This window comes from Dipodomys spectabilis, unplaced genomic scaffold (assembly GCF_019054845.1).
Source record: "Dipodomys spectabilis isolate Male_0828 unplaced genomic scaffold, ASM1905484v1 ptg000019l, whole genome shotgun sequence".
Taxonomy (NCBI): domain Eukaryota; kingdom Metazoa; phylum Chordata; class Mammalia; order Rodentia; family Heteromyidae; genus Dipodomys; species Dipodomys spectabilis.
The window spans coordinates 27192648-27215019 of NW_024870696.1; the positions used below are offsets into that span (position 1 = coordinate 27192648).

Here is a 22372-nt window from a genome sequence, read left to right on the forward strand (position 1 = left end):
CAAATGAAAAATACTACTTACCACAGCCTGTGGGATACAGCACAGACAGTTCAAAAAAGAAAGGTTATGGGTATGAGACCTTATCTAAAAATTCAGATCTCAAAGAACCTATTGTCCACCTGATGATGTGGACAAATTAAGGAAGCCGGCATGGTGCTCACACCTAAGTGGATAATCCTATCCCCTTAGGAAGTAGCAGTCTGCCGTTCATGTTCAAGAAGAGCTGGAACATAAAAGTTTATGAGGCTCGTGCTGGGAAGGTGGCTCAGTGGTAGAGTACCTGCCTCACATGCATGAGGCCCTGGGTTTGATTCCTCAGCACTCCATAAGCAGAAAAAGCCAAAAGTGGCACTATGGCTCAAGTGGTAGAGCGCTCGCCTTGAGCTGAAGAGCTGAGGGACAGCACCCAGGCCCAGAGTTCAGGCTCCAGGACTGACAAAAAAACCTTGTGAGACTCCTCTTCAGGAATGGCTGGCGCTGGAGGCATCTCCTGCTGCCATGCACAGCAGCAATGACCTGTTCCTCTGGAGGGAAGCAGAGCCGCACAACTAGAACCCCAGCCCAGCCCAGCCCAGCCCAGCCCAGCCCAGCCCAGCGCGGCCTAGAACCTAACCAATGAGCCTTCCAGAAAGGAAGAATGGAGATTAGAGGTGAAACTGTGGAACACAAACCAAAATTAAAAGAACGAAATAAAAAGAGGGCTCTGAAAAGATGAACAAGACGGACAAGTCCTTAACCACAGCAGCCAAAAGCAAGCATAAAACCAGCAAAATAGAATGTCACAGCTGATATTCCTGAAATTCAGGGAATCATTAAGGAATCGTTTCAGAACTATACTCCCACAAGTTGGAAAATCTGGAAGAGGTGGATACATTTCTACACTCATATCCTATAGATCAATTTCTACACACACATGTCCTATCAAAATTGAACCAGATCTCCAGTGGGCAATGAGACTGAATCATCATAGCTTCCCAACCAGGAAAACCCGAAGCTCCATGCAGAATTCTACCAGACCTGTAAAGCCTAGTGCTTCCCAAACTATTCCATCAAATAGAAAAAAAGGAGGGACATTTCTAAACTTACAAAGCCAGTATTACTCTCTATTAACACTGCATAAGAACATTAGAAGAAAACTGGGACTAATTTCCCTGATGAACAGGGACTCAAAACCACAATGAAAATCTTACCAACTAAACTGAACAACACATTAAAAGGATCCTACACCACAATCGTGTTGGTTTCATACCATAGATTCAGGGATGGTTTGACCTTCACAAGTCAACAAATGCACTGCAGCACATGCACAGAGTGAAGGCAGGCAACAGCTTGTGACAGTGCCGTTGCTTGCCAGCCAAGTACAGTGGCCAGCTTGCCAAGAGCCATCGATTCTTCACTGAACACTAAGGAGAGGATTCTCTGTACCTGGTTTTCCAGTGTTTAAAAAGAAAGCAAGAAAGGAAAAACAAAAATCTCTTTGAGAATCCATTTCCTTAAGCCTCTGCAAGCACCAGTTGTGTTCCATCAAGTCCGCCGGAACATCAACACTGAGGTAAGGATTGGGGCAGAATGCGTGTGAGGGGGTGGGGCAGAGGGGCCCTCGGCCCGGGGAACCTGTGGGGGAAGAGAGGAGGACTGGACGGAGAGCTGAGCCGTGGTGCGGTGACAGCAGAGGCCAGCTGCCATGACAGGCAGCCGTGGAGTGAGAGAATGCAGACCTGGCAGCAGGTTCACATGCGCCAGTCGCTGGCTATTATGTCTCTAGGGGAAGGGCATAAACCTGGTTAAGACAGCTGTCTTAGCTGACAGCAACGCCAGCCAAGCTCTCGCTAAGAACCAGCAGCCAACATGACCGACCCACGGGACCACCAGCTAGGGAAAGAAGTGCGTCTGCCAGAAAGGAGAGCTGGGCAGGGCTCACTACTGCAGCGATCCCTGCACCGCAGAGCTGGCTGCAGACTGCGACCATCAAAGGTAGCAGACAAAAGCCACGCGTCTCTACACTTGCCATGGAGGGCTCAGTAAGGCATCACTGCGCGGACTGTATTGAGGGTAGACTCGAAGAGAGGGATCGTGCACCTGTTTGGAGAAAGAATATTCCAGGCAGAGGTGACAGCAAACACAAAAACCTGGCTTCAAGGACCATTGTCCCCGGCTGGTTGAGCCACAGTCACGGGAACAGAGTTGAACAGGGGAAGCCATCAGAGAGACGGGTGGGAAAGAAGGCAGACGTGTCCCGTTTCCTCGGAGTGAGATGGACGTCCTTAGAGCAGAGAAGCAGTATTACTTGACACTTTAAAAAACAAAACAAAACATGGTTGTGGCTGAAGGAGGGACACGTCGAATACAGGCCAGACAGGAAGCCTTTGATGCTCCCGGCCAAAAATAGTGAGCTGAGCCAGGAGCTAAGGACGGAGCTGGTGAGAAGAGACTGGGTCCGGATAGCTGAACACCTCCCTGTGGATGGACTCAGTGTGGGGTTGAGGGGAGACGGAGGGAGGGAGGGAGGGAGGGAACTTCTCAAATGGAGGTTTGAACAGGAGGAACCATTAGCAGAAATGGGAATGACAGCTGGCGGAACGGGTCAGCTCCCACGCCAGTAGCATACATATTGGTCTTGGCATTACACACACACACACACACACCCATTTATACACACACAAATGTTGACAGATGGGCGTCAGTACCAAGAAGTCGTTTTGTTTCGCAAAGTCCTAGCTTTCTGAATGTGTTATGCTTCTTTTTTTCTTCCAGGTAGCAAAGGACTTTATTTCGCCTGTTGTCCAGCATGATGCCGTACCGCAGCAGGCTGTCTCGCATGCTCCGCTCACCACCGCCTTGTTCTGCTGTGAACTGACAACACTTGCAGTTGATATACCTTCCAAGGTGTGTTCAATCAGGATAGGGAAAACAACTTGAAGCTACACAGCCATCGCTGTCTCATAGCATCAAAGCCACAGCGCCCGCCACCTCCGCTGAGTGCTGTGGGAGCGAGGATGGCGCCATTCAGAACACGTGGTCCGTGGACACAGGTGAGGACGTGGGCTTAGCGCTGAGGCTTCCATGGCCTGCGGCACAGAAGGCGCTCTGCGCTCTGCGCGGGATTGCTTTCTGCCCCGCACACCTGTGGGGCTTCTCAAGGCTAGGTCATCAGGGATCATTTGTGTCAGCTGCATCCATCGAAGGGCGCAAATGGATCCTATTCATCGAGTTCCTGAGAGAGCCTGCTGCTACGAGATAAATGCTGAAGGAAAGACGGTGACCTAGGTGTTCTCGTGGACTTCACCCTTGCCGAATAGGTGGGTACCGGGGACAATGACAGCATTTCGTTGCCAAACCACAAGCCAGAGAGTGGACGTGCCCAGACCCTGAGCAGACCCGGATTCCAAGGTGAGTGCCAAGGGCAAGGAGGAGCGAGCTGGGGGATGCGGGCCTCGCTCATGTCGCCTCACGCGGTGCCACTGCGGGTGTGACCCAGGGAACAGGCAGGGACACTCGGCCCGTTTCTTCAGAGAAGCACAACTGGAGGTTGTTCAGCGAGAAGGTGTTCTGTGGTTCCTGGTAAAGCCCCTAGTGCCTCTGCCCCCCCCCCCCACATCTCCCATTTGTCTCATGGGAGTTGGGGGGCGGGGTCCTGCAGGTCACAATATCATAGCCATGGCGTCTGCTTTGAATTAGGTGGCTGCCATGGCTTCCACAGTGGAGGTCCAGCCTTAGCACTGACACCCGCTGCCTGCCCGGGAAGCGGCCTGGCCCCGAGCCTGCTTCACTTATTCCTTCCCATCCTTTGGGAAGGAAGGGGTCTGGGAAGAAGTCCCCGGAGGGAAAGACCTCTGTCAGGAGAGGCGGCACCGGCCAGAGCCAGCCGGCCCTGCTGGGGAGAATCAAGTGACCTCTCTGGGCACCAGTTGCTCAGTCCTACCTGGGGCTGACACTGCCCTGTGTCCTGGGCTTCGTTCCCGTGGCTGGGGTGGCCGTGTGTGTGGCTCCTGCAGACAGCTCTGGGCCGCGCCCTCTCCTTCCCCCTCCCCAAGCAGCTGAGGAAGGAAGGGTGGCCTCTTGACCAGAGTGGGAGAACAGCTCCCCCCATGGAGCCCAGCATCCCCAACACCTGCAGAGCCGGTGTGATCACCCAGCTTTCCTTCCCAGCTGCCACGCATCCCAGGCCCTCCCGAGCTCTGAGGGCGGCCATGGCCCAGGAGAGTTCCATGGACACCGCGCTCAACCTGCTCTGCAGAGACCTGGAGACAGAGGTGTCTAGACGCAGACTTAACATGGCCACAAGGTACCCCACAGCTCGCTCGCTTGCTCGCTCGCTCGCTCACTTATGGGTTTGGGATGGAGAACCCCACTGGGCGTGCAAGAGACATGGGTTTATGTAACTATTCCTCTGCTTAAACCAGAGCAGAGGAATACATCTGCTTGTGCAAGAGGGAAATGTGAGGGAATTTTCTCCCAGGGTCCCTCAGGAGGCAATGAGTGTTAATTGTTCGAGTCTCTCATAGGAGCGATGGGATGAACTTCAGATCAGTAGCTCTTCTCTTCTGTGCTGTGTGCATGCATGTGTGCCAAGCCTGGGGCTTAAACTTGGGACCTGGGTGCTCTCCCTGCGCTTTTTTGGCCAGTGCACTATCTACCCCTTGTGCCACAGCTCTACTTCTGGCTTTTGGGTGGTCAATGGAGATGAGAATCTCACAGACTTTCCTGTCCGTGCTGGCTTTGAACCGTGACCCTCAGATCTCAGCCTCCGGCGTAGCTAGGATGACAACGTGAGCTGCCAGAGTCCAGACATGTCAATAGCTCTTCATGAAATGTGCGGTCCCTTTGATGCTTTGCTACCGTGTGGAAATAATGATATAACCTCTTAGGAAGAAAACGCACACTTTTACAAAGTGTGGGGACAACCTTGGTTTTCTGAAAGCTCACTCTCATTCCCAACAAGGCTTGGGGGGATTGTGTGTGTCTCCTCTACCGCTCGATGCCTAGCACCAGGTACTGGGCCTGAGGATCCTTAGAAGAGACCTTGGCCAGCTTGCTTGGCTGGTCCAAAGGGGAGGGTTTTCCTGAGTACCGTGTATGGTGCCACCTGGACTGTGCCCTTCAGTCCTAAGATGCCTAGCACCTTCTTAAAGCGAGTGTTAGTCTTGGCACAGAAAATAGGGGCTGAGAAGTTGGCTCAGTGGTAGAGCGCTTGCCTCGCATGCATGAGGCCCTGGGTTCGATTCTTCAGCACCACATAAGCAGAAAAAGTTGGAAGTGGCGCTGTGGCTCAAGTGGTAGAGCGCTCGCCTTGAGCTGAAGAGCTGAGGCACAGCGCCCAGGCCCAGAGTTCAGGCCCCACAACCAACAACAAAAACAAAATAGAGGATTCTCATCTAATGTACAATATTTGAAGCGTAACATTTTTGATCTCTTGAAAAGTGCTCACTGTTCACCTGAAGTGTGAGTCTAACAGGGCAGCCTCTGTTTTCATTTGCTACCTGTGGCCTAGCATTGTTAACCACTGTGGGGTTGACCTCGTTCTCTGGCCTGGTCCAGCTCAGTGCCCAAAGCCCCCAAAAAGGCATATAAAGAAGATGGCCGGACACTAAAATGAAACTCTACTGGAATTGCCAGTCTGTGTGCCACATTCTGTGTGCCGGGTACTGATCCTTCCTGATAGGGTGGAGGGCAAGGCTGATCTGTTTTCAGTGAATGCTAACCTGCTGTAGTGTACTTGACTTCATGGATTTACAAGCTATATAATTTAGTCTTGGTTAAAAAAGAGACATGTACTCTAAAAGAAAACTCTCTTCCAAGAAAACCCGGGCTAAAATCATTCGAACATTGCAATTACAAGTTAACAGCAATAATTGATGGATCTGTCACTTCTGGTTTAAGTTCTTTGTCCTGTACATTATTTAGCTTAAAAATAACCATCTTGGGGCTGTGAAGGTGGCTCAGTGGTAGAGCGCTTGCCTTGCATGTCTGAGGCCCTGGGTTCGATTCCCCAGCACCACATAAGCAAAAAGAAAAAAAGCCAGTAGTGGCGCTGTGGCTCAAGTGGTAGAGCGCTAGCCTTGAGCTGAAGAGCTGAGGGACAGCGCCCAGACCCAGAGTTCAGGCCCACGACCGGACCCAAAAAAAAAAAAATAATAATAACCATCTTATTGGTCACTGGTGTCTCACACCGATAATCCTAGCTACTCAGGAGGCTGAGATCTTAGGATTCCAGTTCACAGCCAGTTTGGGGAGGAAAGTCTATCAGACCTACCTCCAATTAACCTCCAAAAGCCTGGAACAGGGGCCGTGGCTCAAGTGTTACAGTGCTATCCTTGAGCAAATAAAAGCTCAGAGAGAGAGCACCAGGCCCTGAGTTCAAGCCCCAGGACCAGCACAAAAAATATGTCTTTGTCTGTCAAAGAAATAAAACATATTGAATTGTTTATAACATCCCTTTGGTTTAGGGTTTAGAGTAAGGTAGGTTTACATGTGGGTGTTGGAAACATTGGCTGACAGGTGCATAGCCGACTGACATCCATCCGTGATTTAGACCATGAGGGCACATCGTTTCCAAGAGACTGTGGTCAGAATGTCCACCCAAAAGGAGAAATACACCGTTCTATGGCCTCTCCTAGCCACCAAGTACCACTGCCCACGGGAGCCCATCTCTTCTCAATGGTTTGAGGGAATCCACTCTCACTGAAAGATGACAGCAGGAAATTCACAGCCAGACTAGATCTAGTTTTGCCTTTTACTGACCCCACATCCTGGGAAAATTACCTTAGGTCTCAGATTCAGCTGAAGGATTAAGACTTAGGATTCTAGGGCACAGTTGAGAATCCATACACAACTCATTTCTAGTTTAGAGATATTCTTTAGAACCTGGAACCTAGTAACTGTTCAGGGAGCCACTGGATCTGAATCTGTAATAGCTTGACATGCTAATCCAAGCGCCTTGGAGCAAGATGGTCCTGGTCTTGAAGGATCCTTCCAGCCCTGAAGGCTGGAGAGGAGGAAGAGTCGGGACTGAAGGAGGTTGAACTAAATCTAAGATTGGACCGGGCTTGTGAATAGCTGGAATACAGATGAAACCTTGAGAGAGTCGGCTCCAGGCTGAACGTGACAGAGAACCAGTTGATAGGATTGGAGAGAGCCAAAAAGTGGGAGAACTGCTTGTTCTAAGCCCTAAAAAACTCGTATGAGGATGCAGAGTGTGAGCCCCAGGGCCACAGGCTGGGGACGATTGGAGACTTCCCTCGGAAAAGAGCGGATGCGTTCCTGGGGTTTATCTCGGTTTTTCAAGGGAACAAGTCTCTAAGTGTGGTGGAAGAGGCCTCCATGTTAGAGAGTATCCCAGCACCTGGGAGACTCAGGCTGGAGGGTTGCAAGTTCCAGACCAATATGGACAACAGTTCAAGGCCAGCTTGAGCTATATAGTGAGACCATGTCTTAACAACAATAAATCCACCTAAGTTTTGTTTTTTTAAGGTGTTGCTCTTGGATTGTTGGTATCTAAGCCTTTCTTCCTTGCTTCGTTTCCCTGTTTCTCCTGTTTTGTCTGTAGTGGGCGTGAACTCAGGGCCTGGTGCTTACTAGGCTAGCACTCCACAATTTAAGCCACGCCTCTATCAGTGCTTTCTGCGGATTATTTTTTGGAGACAGAGCCTCAAGGATTTTTCTGCCCAGGCTGACCCGAGGCCACTCTCTTTTAGATGTTAGACTCTTTTTTTTTTTTTTGGGGGGGGGGGGTCCAGTCGTGGGGCCTGAACTCTGGGCCTGGGCGCTGTCCCTCAGCTCTTCAGCTCAAGGCTGGTGCTCTACCACTTGAGCCACAGCGCCACTTCCGGCTTTTTTTCTTTTTGCTTATGTGGTGCTGAGGAATCGAACCCAATGCCTCAGGCATGCAAGGCAAGTGCTCTACCACTGAGCCACCTTCCCAGCCCTAGATGTTAGATTCTTGAGTAGCTAGAAATAAAGGCATGAGCCACCAGCACGTTGTTTATCATGTTTTTATCTAAATGGAGTTTAATGTGAGTCTTTCTTTCTAGAGAAGAGCTGATCACCATGGAAAATGATGCAGTGAAGGAGATATCCTTCTATTTGGACACCGAACAAGAGACTTCTCCCAGCCAGGCCTCTTCCCCCCTACCTCCTGCACCTCCTCCATCTCCAGCAAAGGATTTTGCAGACTGGCAAGCAAGTACAATTTAAATTACTTAAAGTCCGGGTTCAGTGATGTTTTTGACGACCATCTTACATATCTTTATTCTTTTCTCTTTTCCTTCTCCTAGAATGGCCGTTGAACATTGTTTATCCTCACCCATGTACATATCGGATTTTGAGTTTTCAAACTAAGTTTCTGATATATATATATATATGTCTATGTACACATAGACATATATGTATATATATGGATATTATGTTGTAGAACACTTGTGGTAGTCGTCAGTATTTGAATTAAAAGTATATTTATTGGGCCTTGTTTGTTGTTAACTCTAACTCAGTAAAAACTGTAGGCATCTGTGACATTAGCTGGCAAGATCTCCGGTTCAGACTCCTGAGGAGCAGGGTTCAAATCTACTGTTGTAACGGCCAATTCGTCCTAGTGTAGCTGAGCTACACTCCTCTTCTGCGTGTGAGTTAGATCATCGAGGTATGTATTTACTATGTTGTCAAAGTGTACCTGCAGGAAGTTGAAGTGATTTTCAAACACTTTCAGAAGGAAAGCACAGGATGAGTTAATGGGAAGAAGTCCATTTCCTGGGTCCCCTGTGAAGACTTCGAGGGCCCCTCCTGTTGGCAGCGTCAGAACTGTGGTCTACGTTGGTCTTTCTGTTCCAGGATGTCCCTTCTGCTCCCTCCTCTAATATCTGGTCTCTTGAGTTCCATTGAGCATCTATGATGGGAGGCAAGTACAGTCGGAGGGATATCTTGTCACATGGAAGACATTCCAGTGGGAAAAGACCAGCAAAACTTACATACAGCTTAAGCACAAAGTATATGCTGGGGAGTGACAAGTGTCACGGGAAAGAAATCAGGGCATAAGGAGGTAGGAGGAGCTGCAGGAAGCATGGGGTGTTTGCGGTGCTTCGTAGGCAGCCGGGGAGGCCTCTTTGGGAAGGTGACGTTTGAGCCAAGACTAGAAGCCAGCGTTGGAGTTAAGCGTGTGGACAGGATGTGGGGGAAGTGTCAGCGGAAAGAGGGGAGCTGGTGCGAGAAGTCTACAGGCAAAAGCAGGGCTGGAGCAGAGTGAGCCCCAAAGTAAAATCACAGAGCAGGGCCTGGGGGTCACTCCACGGGGGCTTTATAAGGGTTCTGACTTTGGGAGAGGAAGGCGTTGTGCTTTAAGGCAAAGGAGAGGCGCAGTGTGGCTCCTAGCCTAGTGGAATTATTGCAGCTGCCCTATGGATAGGCCGTGTGGGGTGTGGGGCCGGGAGCCTTTACATGCTATTGTAGTAAACTGGATCTGTGGCAGCTTGGGGGGGATGAGAAATGCAGCCAGATGCTGGATCTACACGCTCGAAGGCACAGCCAACCAAAGCCGCTGACGGATTGGCTGTAAGATGACGAGAGCAGCAGGAAGGGAAAGGGTTGCGCAAAGGTTTTGGTTTAAGCACTTGGAAGAGTGGAATTCCACCTGCTCTAAGAAAGACAACGTTGCCAGGCTCCGGGGCTCACACTTCCAGTGCTAGCCACTCAGGAGACCGAGCTCTGAGGGAGTACGCGGCCGTGCAAGGTGCTGATTCATGTGTGTAGCGATGCGAGAGTGAAAAACGTCCCGCGTGCTGCGTGTGGGAGGGCAGGTGCACGGAGCGGAATTGAGTGATGTGGGAGAGACGAGTCAACCCTTCTCGGTTGAAGTCTGATCCTACCACAAGTTTCAGGATCCTTACATCATTGCAAAATGTCAACCGCCCCAACCAGCAACTCGGGTGCTGACAGATGCCCGGGGGATTCCTCCCTGACCTCACTGTGTTAGGAGTCGAATTCTCGGATTTGCTTTCCAAAGAAGAGCGTTTAGAACTCGATGTAGAGAGAATTGTCTTCTTGTAAAAATCAGCTTATGTGAGAATTATCTTTAAAGCCAAGCGTGTGGCTTTTTAATTGTTTTTGCCTAGGACAATGTAGCCTTGGGTAACTCCAGATTCGTTCCTCCTACCTCAGCTTCCCAAGTGCCAGGATTACAGGCGTATGCTTCCATGCCAGGACCCACGATTGTGACTTCTTTTGTTTGTTTTTGTTTTTGTCAGTTGTGGGGCTTGAACTCTGGGCCTGGGTGCTGTCCCTGCACTCTTCAGCTCAAGGCAAGTGGTCTACCTCTTGAGCCACAGCACCACTTCCCGTTTTCTAGTGGTTTTTATTGGAGATCATTGTCTCACGGACTTTTCTGCTGGGGCTGGCTTTGAACCCAGAGCCTCAGATCTCAGCCTTCTGAGTAGCTAAGATGACAGGCATGAGCCACCAGCCCAGGTGACTTTTTTTTTTTTAACAGCTAGTTCTTACCTTCTTTGGAATCAAAAGGCCACTCGTGGGCGTGGCAGTGAAGGTAGAAGGCTGAAGTGTGAGGTCAAGCTGAGGGAGAAGCCAGACTCAGCTCAAAAAGCAATCAGAGGTCTTCATCCGGTCCTATGAACGGTGACCATCCAAGCAGAGTGGAGAGGGGCTGCGGGAGCAGGGATTCCAGAGGGGAAGCCGAGGCTCTGGAGGGCTCCTCATTCCAGATAGTGTGAGCCATGTGAGAGAGAGGAGTTCAGACATGCTGGGAAGGTGCCAAGCCTGTAGCACCACCGAGAGCACAGGGGAGGCCGAGCTCCTGTGGAGCGGCTCCTGCAATGCCCCCTACACCTGCGTACAGCCTGCGAGTCAGCCAGGAGAAGGCGGAGGATGCGGGCCTGGCGAGGGGGACGTGGTGTGGGCAGCAAACCCTGGACTCTGCCCTGATGCCCAAAACCAGCTGTACGAACCTCGGCCTGCATCCATTCCCAGCAGTGTCCTCAGCCCGCATCTCAAGCCCCCTCAGGGAGAATGAGGCCGACTCAAACCCCGGACTGACTGATAGCACCCCGGTGGAATAGAGGCCGGACTGAACTGGCAGAGTAGAGGTTACAAAGCCCGCATCCTCACGTGGTAAGCCGGCACTAGAGAGAACCGAGAAGGAAACTGCACCCAGTTATTTAAAAGCAACGCTAGCGGGTGTGGAAGAAGGTAAGGTTATCATTTAATGAGTGTAGAAGTTCAGGGGTTTGTGTTTGTTGTTGATGACAATGTTTTGTTTGTTTTAATGCCAGTCCTGGGACTTGAATTCAGGACCTAGGTTCTGTCCCTGAGCTTTTGTTGCTTGATGCTGGTGCTCTGCCACTTGAGCCGCAGCTCCACTTATGGATTTCTTTTTTTTTTTTTGGTGATTAATTGAAGACAAGAATCTGAGGGCCTTTCCTCAGCTCTCAGCCTCCTGAGTAGCTAGGATTCCAGGCGAGAGTCCCAGGAGCCCAGCTTAGAATTTCAGTTTTATTAAGAAGGAAAAAGTCCTGAGGTGAGATGGTGGTGATAGTTGCGCAGGCCGTTTAATGGCCTGGAATTGTGTGTTTAAAAGTGGTCAAGATGGTAACGGTTTTGTGTGTATTTTGTGCTATTTAAACACATGAAAAATGCCACGTTTGCTCCCCTGATATTGTGGCTTGGGAAATGGATACTCATGGAAGTGGGTGGTCCTAGCAGGAAGGGAGGGTGATTTTAGAGACAGACGGCGAGGTGCAAGCGTTGTTCAGGGAGGACGTAGAACACCAAGAGATGGAAAGGGACGTGTGGTCCCCGTGCCCGAGTGTTAGACTGAGTGAAGCCTCAACACCAAGCCCCAGCCCTCAGTGTAACCACCCCCCATGCACACACACACCTGTCACGTCCTGCCACTGTTACTCCACCCAAAGGAATCTATCTGATGGCTAGAGACTGCCCTCTTCTCTTAATGCACAGACTTACAGAAAGCTCCTGGAAAATGAAATTGTGTAAGATAACTTTATTTCATGGGGCAGAGGATTACATAATACCCAGCTAAATTCTATTATTTGAAGCATTGGAAATGATTGATACTAACTGCATCGTACATAAGTTCAGCTCCAGCCACAAAGCGAGCGCTCTTCCTCGTCCTTTGAGGGTGGTTTATGGTGAGCCGTGGAGCTTTCGAGAGCCATGGTGTTTGGAAGAAACTCCCATCATGCCACGCGCCTGCCCCACATGGCCAGAAAACCTGCACTCGTTTCAATGAGCATTCCTTTCAAGATAAAAGCTGGCAGAAGAAAAGACCTAGAGTCAGAGGAGATGGACAAGGCCTCGCGTTACTGAGCCTGCGTGGTCAGATGGTGGCCTGGGCCTTCTCCTGAATGAAGAAGGCTCCGGGCACAGCGGCTGCGGTCGGGGCTGGCTGGGCGTCTGGCTGGGCGTCTGGCTGGGCGTCTGGCTGGGCGTCTGGCTGGGCGTCTGGCCGGGCTCAGGGCTGCTTGTCCTGGGAGAGCCTGACGTCATAGGCGACCATGTGGAAGTTGTCCCAGGCGAAGAGCCTCCTCTCCAGGGGGTTGTAGTCGACCATGCTGCTGTAGCGGTAGCGGTTCTGGAAGGGGATGGCCAGGCTCCAGCTGCTCCCGGTGTCCGTGTCGTAGGCGAAGTTGACAGTGGCGTCGGGGGAGGAGTAGCTGCTGACCGTGTACAAGGTGCCGCAGATGACGAAGGCGTTGGCCACCGACCGCTTGCGGATGTTGGTCTCCCAGGTGCGCTCGAGCTCCAGGCTCTCGGGGTTCAGTCTGGACAGCACGATGGCCCCTCGGGCGTCCTCGGTGCTGTAGATGACCCACAGGCCGGTCTCGTCCACGGCCAGGTCGATGTCGGTATAGCCTCCCCATGAGTACGGGAACTGTCCGTGGTAGCCGGCCCCGGGGATGTCCCTCTCCGCCCTCACCGTCTCCGTGCTGAGCTCGTATCTGACCACGGTCCTGGACTCGGCCCCCTGGAAGTACAGGCTGCCCCCGTACACCACCGCCCCGGTGCTCTCCAGCGGCCGGGGCAGCACGTACACCTTGGAGGGGTAACCCTGCTCGAACTGGCTGGCGCGGCCGTACTCCAGCACCTGGCGGATGTCCCTGCCCACCGCGTCAATCCGCCACGTGGTCTCGCGGGTGGCGGGCTGGGTGGGCTTGGGGTCTCGCATCCACACGCCATACTTGCCCGTGATGGTGTCGGCAGTCCTCAGGGTGACAGGTTCACCTACCCAAGTCAGCGCCCCGCAGCCTGTGGATGGGAACACGCGCAGGGCGGGCGGGTGGGAACACGCGCAGGGCCGGCCCTGGCCAGCGTGAGGCAGGGGGCCCCGGGGAGCCAGGGCTGGGGCGCACTGGCCGCCTTGAGAGGCACGCCTGCCCCCAGCTGCTGTGTGGCCGGCAGGAAGGCAAGTCTTCCCGAAGCCCCCCTTTTCCCACTTGCAAAGGGGGAGCATTGGGGGGGTTAGTGGAGCCCGCACGAATGTTATCCACAACTAGACTAGTGTTACGTACTAGGGAGGAAACATCCAATAAATGTATGCGATCCAGCTGCGATAGGAATGGCACTATCTGGTAATGAGTTGTAAAAAATCAAGGCTGTGTAGGTGGCTCCAGTGGTATTTGTCCTCTCCTGGAGTCTGGCAGGGACTCACCTGTGTTTAATGAACTAGTCCTTGTGACGTTCGAGTCTAATCTGTTATTAAAACAGAAAAGTCAGCAGGGCATAGTGGCCCACAGCTGTGATTCGAACTACCTACCTAGCAGCAGAGATGAGAAGGGTCATAGTCCACGCCAGCTCAACCAAAATTCTGGGACCCCCCCCCCATTAAAAATAACAAAGGTGAAGGAAAAAAAAGTTGGGGGCAAAGTTCAAGGAATAGAGCTCCTACCTGAGAAGAGAAAGAGAAATGACAGAGACACATGCAGAGACAAGGGGGGAGATCAGCTGGGTGTGTTTGTGCATACCACAATCCAGCTAGCCGGGAGACGGGGCAGGAGAATCATGAGCTCGAGCCCAGCCCCAAATCAGAGCCACGTTGTGCATCCAATCTCCAGTACCCCAATAAATAAATAGTGAAGCTGGGCACCGGTGGCTCACATCTGTCATCCTAGCTACTCAGGAGGCTGAGATCTGAGGATCACAGTTCAAAGTCACCTTCAGGAAAGTCTGTGGGACTCTTAACTGCAGTTAACTACTAAAAAGCCAGAAGTGGAGCTATGGCCTAAATAGTAGAATACCAGCCTTGAAAGGAAAAAGCTGAGGATTGGTGTACAGGCAAGGTTTAAGCCCCAGAGCCTCAGTATCCCTTCCCTCTCCCTCTCCCCCTCTCCCTCTCTCTACCTCCCCTCCTCCCCCCCCCCCCCCCCTCTCTCTCTCTCTCTCTCTCTCTCTGCATCTCTCATATTCCTCCCCTCTCCACAAGGTGGCCAGCTCTCAATGCAGGGTTTTTCCAGTGCAAGTGTGGCTGGCAGCCTGCAAAGCCTTCCTGGCGAAGGCTGAAGAGGAAACGCTGTTCCTCACTCCCTCCGCCCTCTGGTGCTCCCAAGGATGACAACAGTCACGCATCCCAACTCCAAACCCCAGACCACACTCACGCAAAGACCAAGGGCGCTTAAAAGGGAAGCAATCTAACTTCATACCATGGCTTCCCTCTTCACTCCGGGGATGGCCAGAGGTACTCTCCTTCAAGATTCGGGAAGCAGGGACCTCGGTTAACTCGGACTTCAGTTCCTGGAAAGCCAAATTGTCCAGATTCCACGGAGAAACTGTATTCAATAAAAGAGGCAAAATTGTGCTGAGAAGAAATGGTCCCAGAAGGGATGGTCCCAGGGGAGGGAGGCATGTAAGCAGGCAGGATTTAGCCAGAAGGGCGTTGGAGACATGGTCTAGGTGGTGAAGGGGCTGGGCAAGGGACGCGCACAGGACTGGGCCGCGCTGGGACCACTAGACCTGGGGTGACGGCTGCACTGGGGGCCCTTCTTTTTGTGGGTGGTGTTTTATTAAGTAATGATAGAGGTGACACTGCCATAAGTCAGGCTCTGAATACAGTGCTCCCTGATGCATGCCGCAAAGGTATGCTGCAGCCTTAGTGAAAAAGCCGGACCAGAGCTCAGGCCTGAATGTTAGCCCCAGTACCAGCGGAAACAAACAAGCAAGCAAATAAAAAGTTAGACATGCTGGGTGCTGGTAGCTCACACCTGTCATCCTAGCTACTCAGGAGGCCGAGATCTGAAAATTGCAGTTCAAAGCCAGCCCAGGCAGAAAAGTCCATGAGACTCTGATCTCAAACTACTCAGAAAAAGTCAGAAGTGGCACTGTGGCTCATTAGAGCACTAGCCTTGAGTGAAAGAAGCTCAGGGACCATGCCCAGGCCCTGAGTTCAAGACTCAAGACTGGCAAGGAAAAAAAAAAGTTAGACATGTTCACAGATAACTTCTTTTGTGGTAGCTAAAGTACTAGCTCAGAGATACTGAGAACTCTGTGTGTGGGGGGGGCGGGGGGGGGATATTGAGATTTCTTGCCATATTTGAAGTATTTATGAATATATTCAGAGAACTAGAACAAGGCTTTGGACTGTAGTCTGCACCTAATGGAATGTAATTATTGCTACTACTAATTAATTGCCTACTATGAGCCAGGCACCAGGTCAGGTGCTTTTCAGTCCTGAAAGGGAACACCGATCGTCATTTGCAAATAAGGAAAGCAAGGTTTAGATGAGTAAGTAACGTGCCCAAGATCACACAATTAGTAGGTGGTAGGGCTGGGACTTGAACCCATGTTTTCCAAATCCATGGAAGCTGTGAGCCATTCCCCCGTGTGCTGAGTCCCAGCATGCCTGGGTGGATTGCGCCTCCTTCCTGGGGCTGAGCTCATCTTGGCTCTGTGCTCCTTGTAGGAGCTGTACCTTCCTGGCTGCCTTGGGGTAAACAAGAACCATGGTAAACCAGTGTGAGAGATGGCTTCTAGCAGGAGAGCGCCCCCATGCGGTGGGGGGTGGGTGGAGCTCCGGGGAGCCTGCTGGCTGCTGGGATGGTCAGCCAGGCACCTTTGGCCCCATTGGAAGCCTTCCGGCAGGGAGACCCGAGGCGGGCTCCACCTGGAGCCCGGAGTTGGAACTCCCTCCTGGAGGCCCACCACCTCCCAGCTGAGTGGCTTCCTAAGCTGAGGCTTGCATAAGGAACTGGAAGAGCGCCACAGCCAAGCGCAGAATTCTCTGGAGTGTTTTAAAATCCATTTTGCTCTGAGAGATTGCAAAACCGTTCATTACTATATTAGGCCAGATAGTTAAGAAATTTAGGGTGTTTTTTTTTTTTTTTAATTTTGTTTGGGTTTTTAATACTAAAATGGAGTCAGTCTGTGGCTCAGAAGTTCGTGTCTGCTACAAAATCTTGGCAACTTTCTGCCTGTTCTGCCCTAACTTCTATCTGCACGCAAGTGGCATTGGCATCGGTTTTGTATTGATCTTCTAGTACCGTTTGAGCTCCCAGTCAATCCTATGTGCAGGAAGAGAATGAGGACAAAGACGGTGCCATGACAGCTCGTTTGCAAGTTGTGGGAAGCGTGTGAACGCCGCCATGCGGCCCGCGCTTGCTGTGTCTGGTAGACGCAGTGGGTGCGGGCTTAGACCTGCAGGGGACTCACGCAGCAGCCCTGTGCTTGACCACCGCTCTCTGGCATGCAGCCCCTCGGCCAGGCCTCTCCTGATACTTCTACTCTGCACAGTGACACCCACAAGAGTCGGGTCCTGGTCCTGGGGTGACAGCGGAGGGTCTACGGCCCACCTGGGATGCCCCTCCTCCTCCTGCCCACCTCTTGGCAGCTGCTGCCGGGGGAATCTGCCCATCACCGGCACAGCCCTCCCTCAGCGACACAGTCTGCCAGAGCCAACATGGCCACATCCGGGTACCACGAGCAACTATCTCACAGGACAGCCAGCTTGTATTACGCCCAGGATGATGGTCCCCACCCCCACCCCCTCTGGCACATCCCCCCGGCCCTGGGCGGTCTCGGGGTCGGGACTGAGCTGCTGTTGTTTACTGTGGTGACCAGTTTAAAAAAGATCCTTTTTGTGTTCCTTCCCTTAATCGTTCTCCCTTCTTGTCCCCTATTTTTCTTCCCTGGGGACCATGACCCATGAAGGCCACCCTTGTCCCAGCTTCCGGTCTATGGGGAGAACCCACGCGGAAGCGGAGTGATCGGTGAAGAACGTTGGGACTTACCTTCTCCACTGTAATTTAGTTTTAGAGAAAATTGTATTTTTCCCTTCTCTGGGCCTGTGTGTGTGTGTGTGTGTGTGTGTGTGTGTGTGTGCGCACGCGCGAGTGCGTGCGTGTGCATGCGTGTGTCTGTGTGTATCTGTGTGTGTGTTTGTGTGTGTTTTCTGGCATATTTTTAAGTATCTATCTGTCATTCCAAGACTTTTTCCCCTATGAAATAAGCACATGATAATAGAAAAAAGCAGTGATAAAAATCCAAGGCGTGGTGCTCAGCCTCCCTTCCTGGCCGAACGTGGCTTCAAACACTCCGTGCTTCGGTGCCAGCCAGGCTCTCTACCACCTGAACCCTAGGCTTTAGTTTTTGTCATTCCCTTCACCCTTACGTTCCAGGCACTCAACGCGCTTGTACCTCCCACATCTCAGGCTGTGAGGCGCATCTTTGGTTCAAGCATTTCTGCGTCTTTCTGTCTCCCGTGGTTAGGACGGAGAGCACGCGGCATGGCTGGGGTCCTGTGGTCAGTGATTCTCAGGGGAAGTGGACAGGATTCTAGTTCAAGCTCGGCCATCATTGGGTAGATGGCCCTGGGCAAATTGAATGGCCTTTCTGGGCCTCAGTTTCCACATTTGGAAAAATGAGCCACGAGCCCCGGATGCTGGTCAACCCCCACACAAAACAATCCAACCCGAGAAAAGGAAGTCCAAGTTTGGACTTCGTAGAATGGGCTGTTTCCCTGTTCCCAAACTAGAGCAGCTGGAAAGGACAGTAAAATAAAATTAGAAAATACATCAGATAAATCCTCCAAAGATGGGTTAAATGACCACAAGACCATAAACAGGCAAAATCTTGCTGCTGTTTTCATATGCGTGTACACACACACACACACACACACACATTTGCTAACAGTGTAATTCATCCAGTCAACAGTCTATATCATAATGCCTCATGCTACTTCTGTTAATAACAAACTGTCGTTTGCTCTCTCAGACTCAAGTTCAACTCTGAGCTCTGCATTGACCTCCCCCCCCCCCCCCCCCCCCCCCGCCCCACCCAGGGCTATGTGCCCTGGGGCTGTGCAGCCGCACACAGCCTGTTAGGAGCTCACTTTCCTTGGTGGAGAAATGCAGAACTGGATCTCTTCCAATTCATTCCAACAACAGAGAAGTTTTGTTTTGTTTTTTTAATCTTTTACACCATCTAGTTACTTCATTTGAATCCCATAGCAATGAGGGCAGGGGCTTCTTTGTCACATTAGGGACACAGAGTGGAGGCTCGGAGTTAATTTTGTCACATTAGGGACACATAATCAAGGCGCGGAGTTAGTTTGCCCCTGGCCACACTCAGGCATTAGATTTTTAGCATCAACATATTCAGATCTTGTCTTCCATGCAGAATCCCCCTTTAAAAAAAAGTTTTCCCACTGTATTATTTTGGAGTTCTTCAAGTCTATAGAAACACTGGCAGATAATTATGATAACGCACCCCAGGCCTCCGAAACCACAAAAAGTAATGCACCCCATGTGCCACTCACCTCGCCAGGTCTTATGCTATTATGTTTTTTTTTTCCTTTCTTCTTCCCATTCTCTCTATATTTACTCTTTCCTGGAATGTTTGGAAACAAGTTGCAAGCATCTGAACAGCTCAACCTTAAGCAGGTGATCAGGTGTCTTCTTAGAGAAGGATATTTTCCTTTATAATGCTAACATTTCACCTCCCAAATGGAAAATTGTGTGACCGCATAACCCAGTGAGCAGTCTACACTCCAATCTCCCCGGCTGTCCTGAGCTTTTCCCTTGTAGCATGCTCTTCCTCCATGAAGGAGCCAATGAAGCATTACCTGTTCCGTTTGGCTACCCTGCCTCTTAGTCTCCCTTAACCTTGAGCACGGCCCTTCCTTTTATTTTCACAGTGCTAAGAATTAAATCCAGGACTTGCATATGGCAGGCAAGTGATTTACCACTGGAATACAGCTCTTTTTTAATTTTTTGTCCTGGGAGTTGAACTCAGGGCCTGGGTGCTGTCACTAAGCTGTTTTCTCAAGTCTGGCACTCTATCACTAGAGCCACAGCTCCACTTCCCATTTTAATTGGAGATACAAGTCTCAAAGGGGATCTTCCTGCCTAGGCTGGCTTCAAATCTCGATCCTCAGGTCTCAGCCTCCAGAGTATAAGTACCTAGAATTACAGGTATGAACCAATGGTGCCTAGCTAGAGCTCTTTTTCTTTCTTTCTTGATACTACTATCTTTAAAGAACCCAGATTAATTATAACAACTGAATTTACTTGCTATTTTCTCATGGAATAAGAAAAGATACTAAGCAGTGAATTTTCATGCAAAGTGACCCAACTGCTGTCTTCAAGCCCATGGGAAAAATGTGCTTTGTCCCCTCACACACACACACACTCACACTCACACACACACACTCACACACACACACACACAGCCCATCTCTCAATAAGCGAGTGCTGCGTGGTCAGCAGGTGGACGCCACCTCATAAAGCTGTATGGGGAAATAAAAAGGGAGTCTCAGATTGAAATAAAAGAGGGAACCTCCAAAGCAAGCCATCGAGAGACGAACAGCTGTCTCCTCTGCCAAAGTTGAGATGCAAGAACAAGCAAAAGACTTGTGTTTTTTTTGTAGTTATTAAGCCTTTTATCTTCTCACACAGTGAGGTTATTTTCCCACGGGAAGACCAGAATCATCACTTCTGAGCAAAGACTCAGAGCATAGTGTGCCAAGGAGGCTGCCGCCTGTCCCCACCCTGCACACCTCTCGCTCAGCCCGAGCTTCTTTTTGCCGTGGGCTGGCACAGGGACGGGCACGGTGCTGGCCGTCAGCACTCCGCAAGCTCCCGGGCTGAGTCACTAGCGCTCTGTGCAGGAGAGGCTGACACACAGCCTGCGTGCGGCTCTGGGGCCTGCGCCCGGTCGGTCGCCATGAACACCCACCTGCCGGGCTGGGCCCGGCCTCCACCTGTGGCCTTACCTTCCCCGGAGGCCGGGGGCACGTCCCGGGAGGCCTCGGGGGCGCAGGGGCACTGGCCCTGCCGCAGCCTGGCCACCTCCTGACTGCTGCTCTCCAGCCTCCTGGCCAGATCCTCCTTCTCCTGCCCCAGTCGCCGCTTCTCCTCCTCCAGGACCGAGTGATCTTGGAGGAGGTTGCTGTAGGCCACCTCCAGCGTCCGGGCTCGGGTGTCCAGCTGCTCCCGCTCGTCCCTCAGGGTGTCCAGCTCTGCCTGCAGTCCCCCGTGGGCATCCTGAGGCCCGGCAGCCTGGCCTGAGAGCAGGCGGTGGAGGAGACTCTCCAGGGCCCCGAGCCGCGCCCTGGCAGCGTCCAGGTCCGCGCGCTGGGTGCTGCTGTCTCTCTGCAGGTCCCGCACGGCCGCCATGGCCTGGCCCTCTTCGGGGCAGCTGGCCTCGCTGGGACTGGCCACCGTGAAGGTGTACTGGCACCGGCCGCTCCGGTCATTGGCCTTCCGGAGCTGGGCTGTCCTGGCCCCCGTGGCCCACGCCAGGCAGGCCAGAAGCAGCAGCTGGGCGGCCGGCATGGTGCAGTGGACGCCCTCCGCTGTCCCGAGGGGGCCCTGGCCCGAGCCTGAGCTCCACGGGTGCTTATATAGTGGGGGGCCAGAGAAAGACGTGGCCACGTGAGCCGGGGAGGGCCGGCGTGGGTGGGGTGGGGGACTGCTTTCCTAATACTGGCTGGAGTCTCAGGAAGCAGCCGCCCAGAAGTCTGTTTTGAATTTCTATAAAGGGAGGGAGGGAGAGAGGGAGGGTGCGTGCCCCCCCCGTATGTACCCCAAGAATTGTCCTCATGTGCACACTCCTGCACCGCTCAGGCAGCAGGTGTGCTTGTCCAATGGTGGGAGGATGCTCCTGGGCTTTATTTCCACCCCGGCGGTGGAGAGCGCAGCACACGGGCCCCCCCCCCCCCCCGCAAGGCCAGGACAGAGCGGCCAGCCAGAAGAGAAGGTCAGGACCTCACCGGGGAAGCGGAGCCCTTCTTCTCTTGCCCCTGGTTCTAGAACAAAAGTGGGCATATCTTGATAAGATTCTCTTGGCATGGCCTGCCTGGGCTGGCTCTGAACCCTGGAGCCTCAGCCCTCAGCCTCCTGAGTAGCTAGGATGACAGGTGTGAGCCACGGTGCTGGGCAGGCACCATGTGAACGTTTTCTTTCTGTGAACAGAACTAACATCACTCCTGGGCTGCCTTCCCCACGGAGAAAAAGAATTCCTGAGCAAGAGAAACCTGAGTCCTCTCCCTTCTTCAGATGATAGTTGATGGCTCTCTCCAGCTTTCTCTGTTTGTAAAGGAAGAGCACAGGAACTCTGCTCCCTGACTTCTCAGTGGCTTGCTTTCCACAGACCAGCCCGCTTCCCCTTGTCCAGGGCCCTGTCACTGGCTGTCCCTCTGGATGTCTTGCTCGTTCTCCCAGCCCTCCCACCGAGCGCTGCTCTCTCACGCACACCGCCGCTCTTTCCCTCAGCTGCCAGCCAGCTGCGTCGCCCCGCACTGTCCAGCCACGGGCATCCGGCCAGAGGCGAAAAGCTTAGCAGCCCCTGCCATTCTCTCTGGCTTCAGCCTGAGTTTTTGAGTACCAGGCAAAAGCTGCCGCCAGGACCCCTCAAACTTCCTTCGGTGTCCTGGCATCTTGTGGGCTCAGAGGAAAAGACGTGGCAGTTGTTTAAGTCACCAAGCTTTCCTCAGCATGGCTACAGTCGGCCATCTCTGCCCGCTGGGTTCTGATTCGATGACAGAGATTGATGGAGCACCCCCATTCTGCTCCCCCCCCATTCTGCTCCCCCCCCCCCATGCCGCCCACTGGGATCTGAGCATCTCCCTCTCAAGGAGGATCCTGGGGACATGTCCAGAGAACACCGGGGCCACCAGAGCCTTTCCAGAGAAGAACCGAAGCCTGGGGTCAGAAGCGGAAAGTAAACCTCTTTTCCTGATGCCTCGGTTTCCCACGTTCTGGCTAGTTCACCAGTCTGCCCTGAAAGCATGGAACTTTCCAGTCACTCCTCCATGGATCAGGACTCTAGGAAATTTGCTGGTCTCCTATACTGCAGTCAATAAAGGCCTTCGGTGAAGGACAGCTTGTGCACAGCTTTGAGGGATTAACAGCTGATTTTCTACACCCGT

General features: G+C 52.3%; 1 protein-coding gene across 1 annotated transcript; it reads right to left on the reverse strand.

The window, feature by feature from the left end:
• Positions 1–12469: 12469 nt before the first annotated feature.
• Myoc (myocilin) lies at positions 12470–20777 on the reverse strand. The gene is made up of 3 exons (XM_042674298.1): positions 20216–20777; positions 14655–14780; positions 12470–13263 (listed from the first exon to the last, which is right to left on the reverse strand). Exons 1-3 carry the CDS (start codon positions 20775–20777, stop codon positions 12470–12472), a joined length of 1482 nt encoding a protein of 493 aa, XP_042530232.1.
• Between the last annotated feature and the right edge of the window lie 1595 nt (positions 20778–22372).